The sequence below is a fragment of the Perna viridis genome, chromosome 8 (assembly GCF_037379345.1).
Source record: "Perna viridis isolate PV_CMFRI_1.1 ecotype Kerala chromosome 8, ASM3737934v1, whole genome shotgun sequence".
NCBI lineage: Eukaryota > Metazoa > Mollusca > Bivalvia > Mytilida > Mytilidae > Perna > Perna viridis.
This window is the reverse complement of record NC_142452.1, coordinates 7084550-7105235: the sequence shown is the minus strand read 5'-3', so window position 1 is coordinate 7105235 and position 20686 is coordinate 7084550. Positions and strand designations below refer to the sequence as shown.

The following is a 20686-nucleotide window of genomic DNA, read 5'->3' as shown; positions in this document are numbered from 1 at the left end:
TGATGAATAAGCTTTTCAAGTCCAAAGATAGAAATCGAGTTCTCTTAATTTCTATTTCGATGTTTATTTAGAAAAGATACACGACAGTGAAGTCTTGGAACAAGCTGCAACAACTGCAATCATGAAAGTTTGTCCAGCATTGAACAATTCAGACCCTACTTCATCACTACAGTCTATAGTTGACTTTTTAAGCAAAATAAAAGATTGTGGCCAAGATCCACCTAACTCCCTTACAGATGATGGACATAGCCTTATTCATGATATTCCACTTCATAAAAAAATGAGTAATAGAAAACAATTACGACAAAATCTAGATTATGACATTCCTGTTCATAGCTCATATGTGACTAGAAAGTTATTGAGTGTAGAACCATTTGCTGGAGGTGGTGATGACGGTCACAATGAGCATACTCTTCTTGAGGAGTTGACTCATGTTTTTCATCTCGGAAGTATGGTTATTCTGTCTATGTTGGTTATAGAGGTGAGGTACTGTACATATTTTACTCCTGATCTTTTCGATGTTGGTTGTAGAGGTGAGTTACTGTACACATTTTACTCTTGATCTTGTCGATGTTGGTTGTAGAGGTGAGTTACTGTACACATTTTACTTCTGATCTTGTCGATATTGGTTGTAGAGGTGAGTTACTGTACACATTTTACTCCTGATCTTTTCGATGTTGGTTGTAGAGATGAGTTACTGTACATATATTACTCCTGATCCTGTCGATGTTGGTAGTAGAGGTGAGTTACTGTGCACATTTTACTCCTGATCTTGTGGTTGCTGCTTGTAGAGGTGAGTAACTATACACATTTTACACCTGATGATATTTATGAAAAAAAATCGACGTAAACTAATCTAAACTTATCTATTAAGGCTTTTAAATGGCAATATTATTCCATTTATTACACGGGTTTATACTTTGAATTCGTCGGATATTGTCCAGTTACTGGTGTTTATGTTATTTTTAAAAAGAATTAAGGAAACCCAAGGCTAGAACTAAACTACAACATCTAAAGCTTAAAGAAAGTAAAAAAAATACACCAACGGCTTAAAATAGCAACACCAAGTTTCCACATCGGACCACTTGGTTTATTCTGTTAATTTTGTTTTGTTTCGTTTTGGTTTTTTTATATCTTTTTAAGTGTTTCAAATAGATACACAACTCTGTTGTGTGATAGAGTATTTGGTTTAGAGGTAAGTTTTATTATCGTAATATATATTTTTTTTAATTATTTTAAATCGTTACAGACTTTTACCAAAATATTCGCAATGGGTGAGAAATTTCTGCACCACAGACTAGAGGTAATAAGAAACTTGAATACTTCAAGCAAAATTGATTTTGTTGTTTTACAGTTGATTTTGATGTTGGGCGTAAATGAGATCACAATTTATAAAATAAACCAAACAATAAAATACAAATCTGCAAAGTAAAATAAACTAAAAGATAATTCATTGACTTGAAACTTTGTTTATAATATTACATTTTACATTGTCACAGAATGCCGAAAAACATTTTCATATACCTGTCAGGGATATTGTACCTTCTTGAACGTCCAAAATACACTAAGGTAAAAGAAAAGATTCATAATATTTACGTGAAGGAATTTCTAACCTTTTTAATTTCTGAAAACAATTTCAATCACAAATTTCAACCTATTCATAAGTTGGTAGAATACCAGAGTCTGAGTTCTGAGTTTTTTTCAAACAATTTAAACCAGGGATAGAGTTGAAATTATAGGTATATACGCATTATAGAGTAATCAAGGGAACCAAGGATATAGCGGTAATCAAAAGAACGTAATCCAGGGACAAAGACCAGACATGGAACAAAAGCAAATGAGCAACTCGGACTCCACTAAATACTGGGAGCATGGACCAGGTGTACCGGTAGGGTAAGCGTCCTCTGCTTTTCTAGAAACACACGCCGACTCATAAAAGTCAAGTCCGGGGTAGACAAACGAGGAAAGGAAATCTATGACCCGTTGAATAAATCAGTTTTCATGGTGCAGATGGATACAAATGAAGAATGCATTTAACCTTTTTTACTTCGCACACGGGTTCCTCATGTCATATAAGTACTAATTGTATACAAAATTAACATACCCAAAAGCCTGTAAGATTAAAACTCTATTTTGGAGCATTTTCTGTTTTATGAACAAAACATAGTACAATGTACTATATGACGGATGTATACCTCATAATTTAAATTCCGTCAGGTTTTTGACGCCTTTGTTGTAACAGTATCATGGTGCTTAGATATTGCCTTTTATGACGGTATATGGGCAAAACCTGGAACTGAAGCAGCAACTATACTTATCTTTATTCTGCCATGGAGAGTGATAAGGATCGTCAACAGTAAGTTCTCAAGTTATATTTAATGTCTTTAACATAGTTAAGTTTACTAGTATGAAAGGATAATATTATACACTGATTGGGGTGTTACAGTGGTATACGAATTTCATGTACACAAAATTATTAAAGTCTGTGTATAGACATTTTACAGATGTCATGAAAGTTGGTTGTTAATGAATGAATTCGAGGGCAGCAAATGTTTATTCAATATTTACTAATCAAATGCAAAAGAGTTATCAAGGTAACCATAATTCTAGCGAAAATTAAAAGAAAATGTAATCCAGGGACAAAGACTGGACATGGAAACAGACAAATACAGCATAAAATTACCAAAATATTACATACAAAGTAAAAAAAGTAACAAATGAGCATTGTGACCCCTCCGCTAGAAAAACTGGAAGCATGGACCAGGTGTACTGGTAAGATAAGCGTCCTCTGCTTCTCTAGAAACACAGGCCTAGTTCCTCATAAAAAGTCAAGTCCAAGGTAGACGGCAGAGGAAAGGAAATCTATGCCACATTGAACAAATCAGTTTTTATGGTGCGGATGGATACACCGTAAAACGAATAGAAAGTCAGTAACAATGTATGATCGGAAACAGAACGTTGAATGCTCAACTTACTCTACACAATGCTTCATATGTGTATGCATTTTCATACCATTATTTCATAATTACATATTTAAAATCTTAATATGTTCTTTGATAAAATGTGTCATGTTTCTTCAATTATCCAAAAACACACATGCTTGTAACCTCAATATCTGTTGTAGATATCTAATTTGGCAAAACAAAAACATACGATGACTAAACTATAGTTTTCTATTGATCATCATTTTTCTAATAGGTTTTTTTTCATAAGTAACATATTGTAGGATATCAACTCAAGTGACAGCTATATTCAACATTGTATGTAATTATGAAAACTATAGACATCATTCTGCCATAACTGACAACAATGTGTTAAAATATTAATTACCTGCAAAACTATATATAAATAATAACCAAAATATTAATTATCTCCCCGTTTCAGGTACATCCTTTCAAATTTAGAAAAGACAGATTGTTTGTATCTGATAAGAAACGTACATATGTTTTGTTGGTCAAACCAAATTATTATGTTTTGATTCATATGTATAATGATACATACCTTAGTAATTAATGTGCACCATAAATAATGGTGATATTGCAAAGTACAAAGCCCGAGAACAATGGTAATTGTGTTACACTAGAAAAGTGGTGACACTACATACTACGGTGCTTGAGGCAATGGTAATTGTGTTCACCAGAAACAACGGTGACACTACATACTACGGTGCTTGGGGCAATGGTAATTGTGTTCACCAGAAACAACGGTGACACTACATACAAAGGTGCTTCGGACATTGGTTATTGTGTTCACTAGAAACAACGGTGATACTACATACTACGGTGCTTGGGGCAATGGTAATTGTGTTCACCAGAAACAACGGTGACACTACATACAACGGTGCTTGGGGCAATGGTAATTGTGTTCACCAGAAACAAACGGTGACACTACATAGTACGGTGCTTGGGGCAATGGTTTTTGTGTTCATCCTACACAATGGTGACACTGCAAAGCACAATTTTCGAAGACAATGGTAAATATGTTTACTAGAATCGTCGATGACGTTGTATAGTACCATGTCCGAGGAAAATGGTAATTTCGTTCACCAGAATCAATGGTGACATGGCATAGAACACTTTCGAGGACAATTTCAATTGTGTTCACCAGAATCGATGGTGACACTGCATGACACACTGTCGGAAGACAATGGCTATAGTGTTCACCAGAAACAATGATGACACTCATAGTACATTGTCCAAAGACAACGGTAATTGTGTTCATTAGAATTGATGGTGACACTGTTTAGTACACTGTCAGGAGACAATGGTAATTGTTATCACCAGAAACAGTGGTGACACTGCAGAGTACACTGTCAAGAGACAATGGTAATTGTGTTGACCAGAACCAGTTGTGACATCATATGATTAAACGTCCGGAGACAATGTTAATTGTGTTTACCAGAATCAACAGCGACAATGCATAGTACACTGTCCGGAGACAACGGTAATTGTGTTCACCGGAATCATTGGCGACAGGGTTTAATTTTGTTTACTAAAATCTATGGTGACACTGCATAGTACACTGTCCGAAGGCATGACTATCATGTTCCCGAGAAACAATGATGACACTGCATAGTACATTGTCGAAATACAAGGGTAATTGTGTTCACCAGAATTGATGGTGACAGTGCATAATACACTGTCCGAGGACAATGGTAATTGTGTTCACCAGAATCAATGGTGACTATGAATAGTATATTGTACGAAGACAATGGTTATTGTGTTCACCAGAAACAATTGTTACAATGCAGAGTACAGTGTTCGAGAGCAATAGTAATTGTACCTGATGCAATATTGACATAACTTTGACTAGTGTTCAGAGGTATTCAGCTGAAAATATATACATAAATACATTAACCCTTATTACGCTGTTTGTTTAAAATTTCTATAAGTTTCAATTTAATATTACTAATATACCAAATCGTATAAGATGACAATATATGACATGTATTATTTTCCAATATAACTTCAATATAATGAAGTGTACCTGATAGATGAACAATACACGATAAAACACACTATATCAAAATAATTTAATCCAAAAATGTGTGTTTGTTGTATCATTCGTTTCCTTTTATAAATTTCGATAAAACCAGTTAATAAATAACTACTTATGGTATTAAATTATGACTGAATATAAGAATATCGTACGGATGATAAAAGTAAATCTTTAAAAAAAAAAAACCATAACTTTTTATCTTTATAATATATACATATATATATGTATAATATTTTGCAAAAAAAGTGAAACAAAGATGAATGTGTCTGGGTAACAGTCATTTTGTCACTTATTTTGCTTATCTGCCACTTTATTTTTTACCTGAAATTAATGTCATGGGCACACAATTTATCTAACTTCATATTAAAACACCTATTTGAAACAAAAAATGCAATTAAGACGCAAAGAGCTCGTAAAGTGGGAATTTCCTTGACTTAGATATTTGTCAACTGTGTTAGAAGACGACAAAGGAATAAGTGACAGAACTAGTAAACCATAATCGTACCTTTTAAGTAATGTAACTATCAGTATACGTAAGAATCTGATATTAGTGATTACTGCCTTCGTATAATACAACTTTCATTTTTATGAAATAATAAATTTTGTCGGTTATGAATTTCAAGTCAACAATAATTAATAAAAGGTTGGTTTTAAATAATAAAAAAATTTGCGTTCACAAAAATCTTTAAACCAGAAAACATTAATTACTCGGTTCTGTAACTCATATTTTACTGACTATAGTTTTAACTTTCTATTGTTTATCCGTAAAGTTTACTTTCTCCTTCAATAAAATTTTCCTAAGTTTTTCCAAGCTCCGAACAACGTCTGACGTCCGAATTTACTACAACCCTCTAAGAAAGTCGGAGTAAACTAAAGAGGAACGTTATACAATTTTTAATATAAATGAGTTGATTGGAATAATTTGATGTTCAAAGGGTCTGGCTGCAGTTGCAAGAGAGAACACGAACGTCATTTTCCATCTCATTTTCTACCAGCAAGCAGGTTTATGGGTAGATAGGAATCACACTGTCTGTCTGTCTGTGTCAGTCTATCATTCTACATTTCTTGTGGGCACAACTCCCCCTCTCTGCTCAATGGAATTTCGATGAATTGTTTTAGCAAGATTGAATACCAAATGTGTATAAAGGAAAAAAATAAATATGGAAGACTAAAAAAGACTTTCAGAAGGAATATTAACAATGTTTTTCATGTTAAAACGTCATATGTCTAAGCTGTTGGGCGTCATATGTGGATGTACATTAAAGATTACTAGTATTATCGGATGATGGATAATGCAAATTTAGGATTTTACATATTACAACTTTGTTTAACTGTTTAGAAAATTTTGTTGAAATGTTTTAATATATCGGGCACCGTATGAACATGTGCATAAAAATAATTATTGCTTGAGGAAATAATCAAATTAGGTTGCCATTGCCCGCCCGTCTGTCTATTTTTCTCATCTGCGCATTTCCACAATAACCGCTCAATATATTTTGATAGAATTTTACAGGAAGGCTGTGCATAACATAATCCAACTTTAGGGTTTTTCATTTAATTTAATTTAATTCCATTTAATTTCATTTGAATTCCCTTAGTAAGCTTGCTTGCTGTGTTTCTAGTTTGTCTGCTTAATCATATCAGCCTTATCTTTTTATAGACACAAAACTTATATAATATGTAAAAAGTATTTATGCATGGAGTCTGTTGTATGGATTCTGGTTATATCTGCAAGAATGTATGACTCACTTACTTTCAATGTCACAATTTACGTACACATTTTGAATAAAATCTATTTCATTTATTTCACCAGACTCTTGTGTTTAGCTGTAAAAACAACTAATACAAATTGTTTTGTATACAACTGTTTCTCAAAATTAAACATTAAATGATATACTGGCACAATTAAAAATTGTTAAAATGAAAATTGTGTTGTTTTCTGATTAATGAAGTATTTAAGTTTTTAAAGTTCACCTGGCCTTTCCCTTTTTACTTTTTATAACCTCTAGTCAAAATTCGGTGTATAAATTTGCATATGGTCGACTTTGTTGAATTGTTTGTGTATAAATAAATATTAAACATTAGATTTGATGGGATGTTTTCTTCTAATTACGGTTTTCCGTGGTTATTTGATTGATATATTTTGCAATAAGGCCTTGAAAAACCTCGAAACTTTTAGAAAGGTGTTTCAGCATACCATTATGTCAATAGTAGTCTAAAAAGTTCATTCGCCCCAGTCTGTACTAACATAAAAAATTTAGCTACGTTTGTTTATACTAAAGTCAGTGTATAAGTCGTGGATGAAAAATTCATTCATGTTTGAAGCACAATCTATCTTATTCTCCAGGCTTTGTTTTGGTCATACAAGAAAAAGATTTAGTTCAACTGAAGATAGTAAAACAACAATACAGACGTACTGTAAAGAGAGCTAATGAGTTGAAGAACAAAACAGATGGTTACAGGGTATGTAAAATGTCAATGTCCTTAGTAACTTTTATTTCCTTATCCTTTCATTTATTAAGCATTATTTCTACATGACTTTTAGGAGGTAAGCATTGTAGATATCAAGTCAACTCTATCATGGTGTCTAATCACAAAATGTTCTACGGAATGTTTTGATATAATTTAATTATTATTCATGTCATTGAATTATCATGCAAGTGCCGTGTTTTTGTTTACAGCGTTTATTTTTTAATTGACTTTTTGTGCTTTAATTAGTCTTCCGGTTCACTCACCGAATGTAAAAGTAAGCACGAGAACCAAGTCTCTAGCGGAAATCAAAAGAATACAATCCAGGGATAAAGAACTAGACAGGAAACTCGGAAACACACAACAAAGAATATGAAATAATCAAAATAACGTGTTCAAAGAAACAAAAGTAAATAAACAACTCGAACTCCACTAAAAACCGGGACCATGGACCAGATGCACCAGTATAGTAGCTTCCTCTTCTAAAAATAATTTTGTAAACAAAATGATAAAAAAAAAATTAACTTTGAATCCCACATCAAAAATGTTTTTTCCAAATATCGGCAAATTATACCGAAGCATAAAAATTGAGAGACAACACATGTATATTCATAATCCGAGTACACATGGCGGAAGCGTAAAAACATTAATAAGAATTTTTTAAACCACATTTGTCATTTAAAGGTTGAAAGCAGCAGTTAGCAAACCACGAAGACCTTTCTTGACTTGACTCAGCGTCAAATCACTTATGCAATAGGAAAATCCTTGAAAATAACCAACATATGAAGTAACACAGACATGCGTTCGAGTATGAACGCATGTCTGTGTCTGTGTTAGATAACTCTCGTGTTGTATACTACTATTTGTTAACCTTTGCTTTCATGCTCTTGAAAAGACGCGCTTCCACTTAAGCAATATCTTACAGTTAATAAAGCCCCGTGCAGGTCCGGGTGTCAAAAGAATAGGCCTGCAGCAGCGCTAAGCTTGTCGTAGAAGGCGACTAAATAGTGCTCAGAAACCTAGCCGGGGGCTAGCGGCTCTGCCCACAGAGCAACTGGGATGTGTGTCCCAGGTGGTGGAATAGGGTACCCCTGGCGTGTTACGTGCTGGGGTTGTCAGGCTATAATACGGAAAACCTGACCACAAATCATAGTGGTGCACCGTGTTGGGAAAGTTGTCACGTTCCTCGCACGTTAAAGAACCCTGCTGTGGTATTCGATAGGAGTAGGAACCTTTGCGCTCCGCTACAGGAGGCTAAATTGCCCGACCTTACCCACCCCCCTTTTTCTAGTGGCAATCAAAATTTGTCCACCCTATTATCTTTGTGTCCCATCCTTTTTTATTTCATCATTTCATGTTCATTTTATCATCCATTTCATGTTCACCCTCTGAATATAGCTGAAATATTGCTGCTCGGACGTTAAACCCCAACAAACAAACAAACAAACAGTTAATAAATACTATAGATTTAAACAAAGTCTGACCTACTTTTTACATGATTCCACTTTCTCATTTTGCACACATGTATTTCAGTCTGTCAAAATCTTGAAGTTAACAATGAATTGAGTAATCTTTTTCAGTCCATGTCTCTTTGTTTAAAGGTTATACTATACTATACTATACTATATCTAAAATAATAATGTCAAACATGGCCTAAAATGACAGAGAAACTGTTTTGAAGGCCGTAAGTTATAGACAATTTTACCTCAATAAAAAGATAGGGGACATTTAAATTATTTATTATAAATCCTTGATTATTGCGTGATTTTCATGTCCATTTCCTACCAGTCAAGAAATAGTAAAGTTTTAAATACATACATGTACTTCAATACGATATAGTGTACATCCTTTCTCCGAATTTCCTGTGAAAAACTGCATAACAAACAAAATGCACAGAATATCACAGTAAGATTTGGGACTTTATGAATTGATTCATGATACAAGCTTATCAGATAAACAATATAGATGTGACATATTGGTTTGAAAAGTCAATTTCAATTGTAAAGTTGATGCAGTTTGAGTGTGAGTTTGTGATTACTGTCAACCTTTCTCCTCGTCAGGGCTGATAAGTGCACCAAATGATATGTCAAAACGCTATAATAAATATCTATACTACTAAAGGAAGAGACCGATTTCTTTGAGCCGCAACTTTTCTGAAACCATATAAAGTAGAATATATTTGTGATATGAGGTATAAATGCAGTGTTGTGTACTCCCTAAATTTGTCTTTGAAACAGTCTTTTGGAAAATATCCAAATTCGAAGACCGTCAATGGTCCATGTGTTATAATACGCTTTAGCGCATGCACAATCGACGTACTGTCCGGATCATGTGTACATGTGTTACACGAGTATTGCAATTTCATTGTTTTGCTGAATTCAACGACATACGCCATTTTTGGGGGGTGCAAAACTGTCCAGACATGGAAAGGCGTAGAAAGTGTCGAAATAAACCTTCCGTCTTCTATGTATAAACATCTGCATCTCCTCCTTTTTATTTGTAAACTGGCATGATTGGTAAACCCCCCACCCATTCTTTTGAATAATTTGATAATTTATTATATTATGCATTTTTAACTGGGTGGAGCGGAACCTTCAGAAAATTAAAGGGTGTTCAACCCAGGTCCCCCTTCCCTCCCACCCCATTCCCCAAATATAAACACAAAAAAAAACGACTGGATCATCAATCACAAACAAACAGAAATTAACATTTTTCACACATTTAGAATATGTCGAAGTAAACCTTTCCCATGTAATGTGTAAAAACACGTACACTCGAAGTACGCGGGTAAACCTTCCCCCTTCATCTCCCGGTGTTTTTCATTTGATAAACAAAACTTTGTACAGTTGTTAAGCACAAAAATACATGCATGTCAATTTTGAGCTAGATACAAAATATTTTTCGAATTAACAAGACACCACTTTATAGGACAAAATGCTAGAATGTCCCCTTTCCACTTTTCTTGCCAATTTACCTATTAGAAAATTACGAGCGAACGTCCCAGTTTGGGGGTTGATCTCAAATTTGTATATACATGTAAAAGGGTGGTTACGGAGTGAATGTGCGTCTGAAAAACTCACACGATACATTGAAAATAACCAATATCAAGGAACAGGGCTTGGATGCTTCTTCTGCGTCTTGATGTTGAATGAGAGTCTTCAACAATGAAAAAACGTTAACACCCTCACACCAGACAAAGAAGACCACGTGTATCATGCACATAAGCGGAATTATTGATAACATAACAATCAAGGTTACACTTATGTTGCCCACTGCCAATGGAGTGAAAACTTGGGCGAAGTCTCAGGTAACCAGCTAATAGCACCAGGGTTACAGGTAGAGACTGCTAATCTTGAATAAATCGATCGCTGCAAAAATACGTCATTGACGAAATGCATGTCTTGAGCAGTCAGATTGTTTATTGCAAGTGTATTTTAATTAGTGAGTTTGTTTTTTCCTCAACGGGCCATATCAACTTTTGAAGTCTTCAGTATGTGTTTGTTGGTGTCATCATCGTCGTCGTAAAACATCAGCTCCTTCCATACCCCTGGGTCAAATTAAACCTTGGAACAATAAAACAGCTTCTTAGTCCCAGATTAAACCCATTTTTCCAGGAAAGTTCATTGGCATGATGATATGAAATTTTGCTTAGGGACGCACCATTTAACTTCCGGGGGGAGGGGGGTTTCTTTGGTTGTTAAAAAATATTTTGATCCTGACTGTGGAGAAAAGATAATTTTGTAAGGAAGGATTAATAAGTAAGTAATGAGAATAAAAAAAACATAATACTTCGCTTGCATGAGTTAGAAAAAGACATATTTTGCGCGCTGCGCGCACAAAAGAACAATTCTGAGTCAAAAAGAAAACCAAGTCCCCCTGAAAAATTAATGGTCAACTCCTCTTAAACCACTAAAGCAATTTGAACAAAACTGCACACCATTGATGTATGGTAGATGATCTTAGATCCTTTACAACGATTACTCATTTTGTTTGAATCCGTCAAATAAGTACTGTGTTCATTCTTTTTTCATTCGACCGTACTTCCACGGGCATCCTTTTATAGAATAAAAACTGAATGGAACACGATTAAAATCAATTAAGTTTCGACGTTCATTATAAAAAAAACATATATGGGTTATCAAGAGTTACCTAATCAAACTAGTGAACTAGTGCTCTTCAAAGTTACTCTAAATGGTTTCACTATAAATCGTAATCCCACAAGCCACAAGGCTTGATAGTAACACTTTTTATTTATTCATTTATTTTTTGGCGTTTTATTATAGGCAGAAACAAGAAAACTTCAAGGTCTCAGTCGTAAATATGGAGCTAACGAAGATGAGATACAGTCTTGTGCTCCATTTGGTAAGTTGGGTACAAATTATAAGGAATGACTGTTATATGTTTTCGGTCTATTTGAAATAACCTTAATGCCCGTGGTGCACATTTGGGATGTTTCTTTTTACTTTAATTTTAACTATAGTCAAACTACTAGTTAGATAGTTCAAATTGTAATATGTTCTATTACTTGGTTAATAAAGCATGTAGATGAGTAAGTGTACATGTAGTAAGGACGAATCTCTACCATTTATTTAAATTGTGTTGACCAAAATAAAAAAAAAACAAGGGCTTCAAGTATATAAAGAATCAAATCTTTTTTCTACACAATGAAAACTGTCGAAAACGGTCAAATATTTCAAGTTACAATATTGCTTAATCATACATTGATGTCTAAAAAATTTCTATTACAAATTGAAAAGGGTAAATCCTTCGCTTTATTCAACTTTATTTAATGTAATTACAAGTGAATGACTGATAAAAAAAAATAACTTGCTTGCCGTGTCCATTCATAACAAAGTTATATGAGACAACATTCTTGTCGTTTTCGAAGTTAATTACGTATCTTTCGCTAACTGGGTCACTTGCAATTTTTTATTGTGTATAAACAGGTCACAAAGTTAATACATCATCGAAATGATTGACATGAAAGAGAATGATTATTACACAAAGTTTGATTGTTTTTGTAGATAAGTAATAGAAGCTTAATGTGTTAATGTGATATAATATGACAGGGTTAGTAACGATCTATAAATATAATGTCATCATGACTGTTATGTTAACCTGTCGTTCGTTCGTGTGTTCGGGTTATCTTGTCCCTTTTGATGATACCTAAAAGCATCTCATTCTTTCCCCATTGAGCAACTACTTCAGGACTAAATAGGTTTAAATTGTTATACTTACGACAGAATAGTACAATATTTTTCTCGAAACAAAAGTGAAAGTATTGTCTTAAATTCTACCCTTTTAAAACTACGAAAAAACTGACTTTTTTCAGTTGAACTTAAATTTTCCTGGCATCAAATTGAGACTTACAAATTATCAAGTTATCACTGGTGCATTTAAAGAAGAACTTTCATATTCTATTAAAGAATGTATTTATAATACAGAACCATATTTTAACCTAGTAATAATTTATGTATATTCCCTGCTTAAATTAAAAAGGAGATTATTATACCCCGCATACAAGTTTGGTGGTATAAAAGTACCACCCCGTTTGTACGTCTGTCTTTCCATGTGTCCACGTTTCCTTTAAGCTGAAATTTTATAGGAAGGTTGGTAATCATATGTAGATGCACACGAAGGAAAATAGTCACTGAGATAATCCAACTGAAGACTTTTACGTCTTAATACCTCGTTAGCACAACTCCTCCTATACCACTGAAGGGATTATAATGAAATTTTAAAGGAATTTATTATATGTAGATGTTTTTGAGGAATGTAGATTCTTTCAAATTACTCCAAAGGGAGATAATTGAACTTACGGGTTTTATAATGAACTTCATTTCAAGTGGGGGTGTATTCTCTTTGCGAGCCTGCTCACTTAATTTCTGGTTATCCATATCATCGTTATTACTATTGTTATTTTCACTATTATTATTTTCGTGTTATTTATTTCTTGTCATACGTTTGTTTTAAATCAACACTGTTACCAGAATTTACTCATTTGAATTGATCAGAAATTATTTAAAAATGAAAACAAAAGATGTAGTGAAAATTAAGTCATATTTTTTGTCTGAAAGATTTTGCAAAAAAAAAACGAAATTTTAGCTAACTATTATGCATGATAGAAAAAAGTGTCATGGTTAAAATAGTTATCTTTCTGTTCACCAGTGTAAACTTCTTAACTTATTTGACGCATACCTTACCAGTGCACTTGGTCTTATTTTCCAGTGTTTAGTTGGGGTTCAGGTTATTCATTTACTTTTATATCTTTGTATGGGTTATTTTGGATATTTCATTGTCTTTGTTGTTTCTGTCTATTTTTCTTGTCTTTCGATAATCTAGAATAATTATTACCGTGTTATTTAATGTATCCTGGTAAGTCTGTTTCCCTTAAACATTATCTACTAAACAGATACAAGGAATCTAAAAACTATGTTGTAGTTTCTTCAATGCCTATGATGTTTTTACATTTGTATATTTATTAAAAACCTGTTAAATGTTGCTTTAGAAATTTGTAAATAACCATTCTCCCAATTCTCTTTTCTTTCTCAAATGCATTATTCTTTCAATTATTTATATTTACTAATATGACAACCCTTTACTGCCTCCATTTCTTTCAACCTGAAATGTTTAATTATGCTCGCGATTCAATAGAGCATAAAAGTGTCAGTATTGAAGACTTGATTCTTATACGATTTCATATTCAAATAACGAAAACATACAGTATAACGAGAATCGATATTGTGAATATGTTCATATATGTCCACATGAAATAGACAACAACATCACCGGGATGAAACAAGTCAGCTCAAAGCCACCAATGAGTCTTCAATGAATGACGAGGAAATCCTAACACAACAGGACACACAAGATACTATGTTTTCTGACTCTTATTCAATAGTTTTAAACCTTCGACAATGTAATATCAGGGAGCAATAACGTACAGTGGCCCTCAGACAAAACCTGAAAATAAAGACAAATATAATTTTATCAAACAATGTTAATACACAGGAATATAACAGGACTTTTGGTTTAGGTTCGGTTATATACTTCATATTATCATTTTGTTCGTATGTCCGCTCCATAGCGATAAAAATGTTAATCACGACCCATCTCTTCAATGAATTTGATTTTTTTTTTGACAACATTAATAGTAAGTTTTCCTTTTTATACCTTCCTAAGTCATTAGGAAATGCTAGAAATATAAAAAAAAAAAAAATAGGAAAGTAGCCCTAAACTATCAATAGCTATTTTCTATACTTTTACTTTCGTTTTGCACTTATCAAACCTACCTTTTCAATATTATATTATAATGTTAAACTTTCTCAACAAAAAAGGTTGTCATCTTCAAGAGTTATGTTTGCTATATTTTGTAATCCATAGTTCATTTTTTTGACAAACATTAGATTAAAAGAAACAAAAAGAAAACGAATGATTTTTATACCCTCTTGTGACGTACACCCGCTCTTGAAATGCAAGATTGGTACCTAAAGCTCACACTTGCTTTGAAGTAATTAATCAACCATTTTATAGAAAGCGGAATTTTATTTATTGCTCGTTGAACTTTGATAGACAAAAATATGCTCATATGTAAAAGAGTAAAACCTATTAATTTAAGGGAAAAGACGAAAGAGCAGCACTGTACTTTCTGCAATGAATAGTTTTGCATCATTAGCAATGATTGGTGCTGTCTCAAGCGTACCAGATCTTACTAGAGAAAGTTCCGATGATGAAGACGAAGATTTGAAAATGACAAGCTCGGAGTTGGAGAAAGCCGCAGATCATATCTTAAGATCTGTGTCAATAGACAGTGGACTCTCACAGTCTCCGACATCTCCTGTAGCATTCTCCTTATCTCCAGATCCAACGGAGACTCCTTCACTAAATGAAAATGTATTCACATTTGACGAAACAATTAATACTAGCAATTTAAACAAAGTAAGTATTTATCATTATGTATTGCTGTCATTTATGTGAATGAACTTTGAATAATTATTCAAAATGTTATCTATCATTAAGGTAAGTACTTAAGTACTGTATTAATCAATTATCACAAATAAAGTATTGATTTCACCAGGTTGACACTTTGGCATTATTTGTTATATATTTTGTAATCGGTAATGGTAATAAAAATGTAAATTGTGTGTATTTGCTAATAATATGGACCAGCAGACCTATCGGATCCAGGAAATAATTTGGTCAGTTTGCAGGTGCTAATTATTGCGTTAAGGTCCATGAAGAGCCAATGAAATTGTAGTGTGACATTGCAACCCACCCAATAGGTACTTAAAACCACTCCTGTGGTTAACACACGCGGTACGGTTACCTCTTGATTATTCTATTTATACGAAACAAATACCGGTAACCAATACCATATTTTTCTAACTTAGTTCAAGTTTGTTTCTTTGGTTTTTATTTAGCTCTGGTTTGTTTGTTTTAATTGTTATTTTGGGGGTATATAGTGCACAAATCGTGCCCGGGCTGTGATTTTGTTGTCTCTTAAACTCTTTACATGTTTCATGTAAGTAGACAATATTCAGAGACGATATTATCAGTACATGGGTTTGTGTAAATTCATTTTCACCTTAAGATATACAGTTCACCAATTAAAACTTTATGGAGAAAATTCATTGACGTTTTGTTCTTAAAAATTATGTAATATTCTGGTTAATTCTTGTTTCAGGGAGTTTTTACCAAAATGTAATCGATGACATTGTGTAGAGACAGTACAGGAACCACTTTTTGATATTTTACCAGAGGAATAATTTTTTTTTAATACATATCGATTATTTTGACTTCATTTTTTATTGGTGTGAATGATGGATACACAAATGTATAACTATACCCGATAAGTGCTTATTCATTCAACCTGTTATTGTGTGGACTTTTTTGTTAATGTTTGAATGAAAAAAAAGTAATCAAATTACCAGTAAAACTGGTCGTTGGCGCTTTTACAAGACAATACTTGTAATACTCTAATTTTTTATTAATTGACAAATAAAAATGATTTGGTAATAGCAACAGCAAAGATATTACTTGGTATCATAAAAGCCAGCTTTGCTTATTAATACTCCTTTTTTAAGACTACACTGTATGAAATACATTTAGAATTTGTCATATAAGAATGTGACCGGCTCAGTGTTTAGTATTTATTGTTAACGATTATTGTTGTCAAGTATTAGTTTTTGTAAGATCATGCAAATTCTGTAATATGTGACGCATTCCAAAAAAGGCTACACACTTTTAGTTTTGTTATTAAATTGATTTATAGGTATATATGATAGAGTAATCAATGGAACCAAGGTTATTGCGGTAATCAAAAGAATGTAATCCAGGGACAAAGACCAGACATGGAAAACAGACATACACAACAAAGAACATAAAGTAACTAAAATCATACATACAAAGTAACAAAAGCAAATGAGCAACTCGGACTCCACTAAAAACTGGGAGCATGGACCAGGTGCACCGGTAGGGCAAACGTCCTCTGCTTTTCTCGAAACACCCGCCGAAGGGATGTTGCCACAGATGAAAGGAAAGTTGACAATTTTGAATGAAAAGTCATCACGTAAAGTAAAGTTTGGTCAATAGTTTTCCTTCACCATCGATTTCTAAGTGTATGTCAAGATATGAGGTTGACTTCACAGTGTCTGTAGTATCCTTTATCTCAAATTCTTTGAGGTATATGCGATGTATCAAATCCCCGAAATTAGGATTGTTTAAAGAAAATACGTCATCTATATAGCGGAAACTGAGATTAAGGGATCTAGCTTAACGATAGTCTTTCTTTCGAATCAGATCAGCTCTAAAGTCAGTCTCATAAGAGTGAAGAAAAAGGTCAGCAAGTAAAGGAGCACAATTTGTTCCCATTGGAATGCCGACCGTTTGTTGAAAAACACGTCCACCACACTGGACAAATATGTTGTCGATTAAAATTCCAGCATTTCGTAAACATCTTCCTCTGTATATTTGGGAGATGATTTGGAATTATTTCTTACAAAGTATGAGAAATCTCTACCAAGAATTGTATATTTGTATCTAGGTGTATCACCTTTTTTGGAAAAAACAACGATGTATAATGTTTTTAAGTCGGGATTTTAACTGAGTGTGGGGAATAGAAGTATACAGTGTTGAAAAATTATAGGTTTTAATGCTATTATATTCAGATAATAGTCTTGAACTGATTGTCTCCAAAAGATCTTTCGAATATTTCAGAATCCACATTGAATTAATACCACTACGAGAGTAACAAGTATTGTGGTAAGGCTGTAGACCCTCTTTGACAATTGTGAGTTTAGAAGTTAAAAGTTTTGAAAGAGGTTTGGTGGTACATTTTGCAGATCCAGCTATAAAACGTTGTTTGTATGGATTCTTACGGAGTTTAGGAATCCAGTACATAGACGGTAAATAACAATCATCGTCCTTGGTAGAGAGACCAAAAGAGGTTTGCACAGATTTATGGTTTTCCATGAAATGTTTAACTATTCATGCCAATCTGTCTACTCAGGAGATAATCCACATTGAAAAACTAAGTTTCTATTGTATTTAGTGTCATCTACAGAGTTATCGCCCTTAATTTTGAATTATACTGTACATTCTATATAACTCTTATCTCCTAAGAAAAGGGTTATATGAAAATCCACATGTTAATTTCTGTTTACTACAAAATTTTAAACAAAATATCAAAAATAAACTATGTAGGCTTTCCAGCCATGAATCACATTTTGCATGATTCTTATCTTGAGTTCTACTTGACTCTTTATGTCACATTGTCTTATAATAATTGTTGTTGTCCTCATTCATGTTGTTTTGTATAATGTTTTCTCATTTTGCATAATGTCTTCTTATTTTGTGTTTTCGTATATAATACTTGTGTGAAATTTCATCGTTTATAACTTTTTTGGTTTATTTGTACTGCATTTTATACCACATTCCTTGAAATTAGTTATCTCTTTAAACATGATACTGTATAATCTACGTTTTTTCTTCTTTGTCAATATAATATTGATTAAGGAAAATGTCATTCAGCTTAAAATTTTTAACTGAATAATGCGTGTAACATCAAATGAGCCCTAAATTCAAAAGCAAAAATGACTTCGTATATAGTTCAAGCGACAGTTTAGTACATTGTAGTGCGTAACACAATTAATCGCACTTCTATATTTTCCATGAATTTTGAACACAAAATGATATTGGAGTTACCAAATAAGGCTTGTCGAAGCATGTTGTCATCAAATTATTGTTGGGAAATTAAACAGATCGAATTAAAACAATTTGCGGAACTTTATTGTATCTTCGTGAAATGCCACTCGTTACATATTTTCTCATTTCCTTCACATTACATCTTACCTTTATCACTCCATTGGATATCAAATAACGAAGGGTCAATTGTAACACCCACCTGTCGATATCACAGGAATGACAGGGCCCATAATTAAGGTCAGAATAATTCATTGAGTTTTTGTAATTAAAAACCCATTAATATTCATATCTGTTAGTAATAATTTCCTCATTGCCATTGTATGATTTTCTATCAGTAGGTCAGCTCAAATTTTTAACATACTAAGTTTTCTTTTAAGTGAATGTGTCCTTTGGAACGAATGGCATATGAATCATGTATAATCATTCAATCAAGTCACTTTTATAATTGGCGCATTGTTTAATTTCCAGCAATTTCGATAGTCAGTACAATTATGACAAAAATCGTATTAATTTTTGGATAATATATTAAACTTTGTTTATGTGGGACACAGCTTTTTGTACTCATAACCCTAAACTTTTTCGATAATGCACCTTTATGAAGTTATATCAAACGGTAATATACGAAACTGCCAATAACACACGCTTTTTGTTTGCATTAAAAGTTCAAATAATCACTAACTAATTCCATATATCATTTCAGAAATACGTCACTTCCGACATGAAGAGTTTACGCCAATCATGTTTTAGAGCATCTAGATATATATATATATAGAAAGGTCTGAAAAATTCCCAACGATGTTAGAACTGTCAAATTTGCGATGCAAATTTTTGGTCGTTCCCTCGGGGGACTCGAACTCGTACTGCTGTGACATCTATAATGGCAACACCGCCTGCACAAAGTCCAGATAGGCTAGTTACAGTCCTAGATTAATCCTACGAGGATGAATGACCCGACAGTTCTAACATCGTTGGGAATTTTTCAGACCTTTCTATACGTTTACATATCTTCCCTGTATCAGTTTAATCCGATGCACATTCTGAGACGTGTGTGTATATATATATATATATATATATATATATATATATATATATATATATATATATAAGTCTCAGAATGTGACGACTCTATTCTATGTTGTGACATGCATCATCAATTTGATCCTCTATCCTACATAATAACATCTATATGAACTGTCCCGTACTACCATACATCGTGTACTAAGTTACAGCCCTAGATTCATCCTCTGAGGAGGAATGACCCGGCCAGCGAAAGCTATATTTTTATATAGCCTAGCTGGTCGAATGGTCTAGGGCACTGGACTTTGTGTAGGCGGTGTTGCCATAGATGTCACAGCGGTACGAGTTCGAGTCCCGCGGAGGGAACGACCAAAAATTTGCATCGCAAATTTGACAGTTCTAACATCGTTGGGAATTTTTCAGACCTTTCTATACGTTTACATATCTTCCCTGTATCAATTTGATCCGATGGAGCAGTGTAGCGAATAGAGTCGTCACATTCTGAGACGTTGTATATATATATATATATATATATACATATATATATATGACGTTGCTGACGGTCCTTCCGAAAGGAAGATCTTACCTCATATTTTCTAGTAGATAAATTTTCCTAGGTTTCCAAGATAACCTTCAATGAACATATTTATGAAACATAGGTCACTGAACTTGATTTTGGGATAATTGAGCCGAAATAAAAAACATATTTTTACATTTTAAAAGCATTATGTAGAAAATTTTCATTTTTTGGTAGCTAATTAAAAATCTGGTATATACAATTTCTTACACGTTTATGTAAACGACAAATAATTGACCTTCTTTCACATGTTAAAGAGAACATTTTGTAATATTAAAAAAAACTTAAATTCCCATTACATTTCTCTATTTTTCCGCCAATTATATCCTCTTTGAAAAAAATTATCACTAAGTATCTCCTTGAAAGAGGCTTTATATAATTAATGATTGTAACTTTATCGTACAAATCTTTATAGTAAACATT

At 33.2% G+C, this 20686-nt stretch overlaps 1 protein-coding gene across 2 annotated transcripts in view; it reads left to right on the top strand.

Annotated features, from left to right (window-relative positions):
• The window catches only part of LOC148609140 (uncharacterized), a 31795-nt gene extending 15082 nt beyond the window's left edge, over positions 1-16713 (top strand). For both annotated transcript variants that reach the window (XM_088541415.1, XM_088541414.1), the window contains exons 3-9: positions 72-481; positions 1250-1303; positions 2218-2356; positions 7346-7461; positions 11751-11829; positions 15086-15405; positions 16151-16713. In XM_088541415.1, the coding sequence (XP_088397541.1) occupies positions 72-481; positions 1250-1303; positions 2218-2356; positions 7346-7461; positions 11751-11829; positions 15086-15405; positions 16151-16171 (1139 nt within the window). In that variant the 3' untranslated portion in view covers positions 16172-16713. The remainder of the gene's footprint in view (positions 1-71; positions 482-1249; positions 1304-2217; positions 2357-7345; positions 7462-11750; positions 11830-15085; positions 15406-16150) is intronic.
• The last annotated feature ends 3973 nt before the right edge of the window (positions 16714-20686 follow it).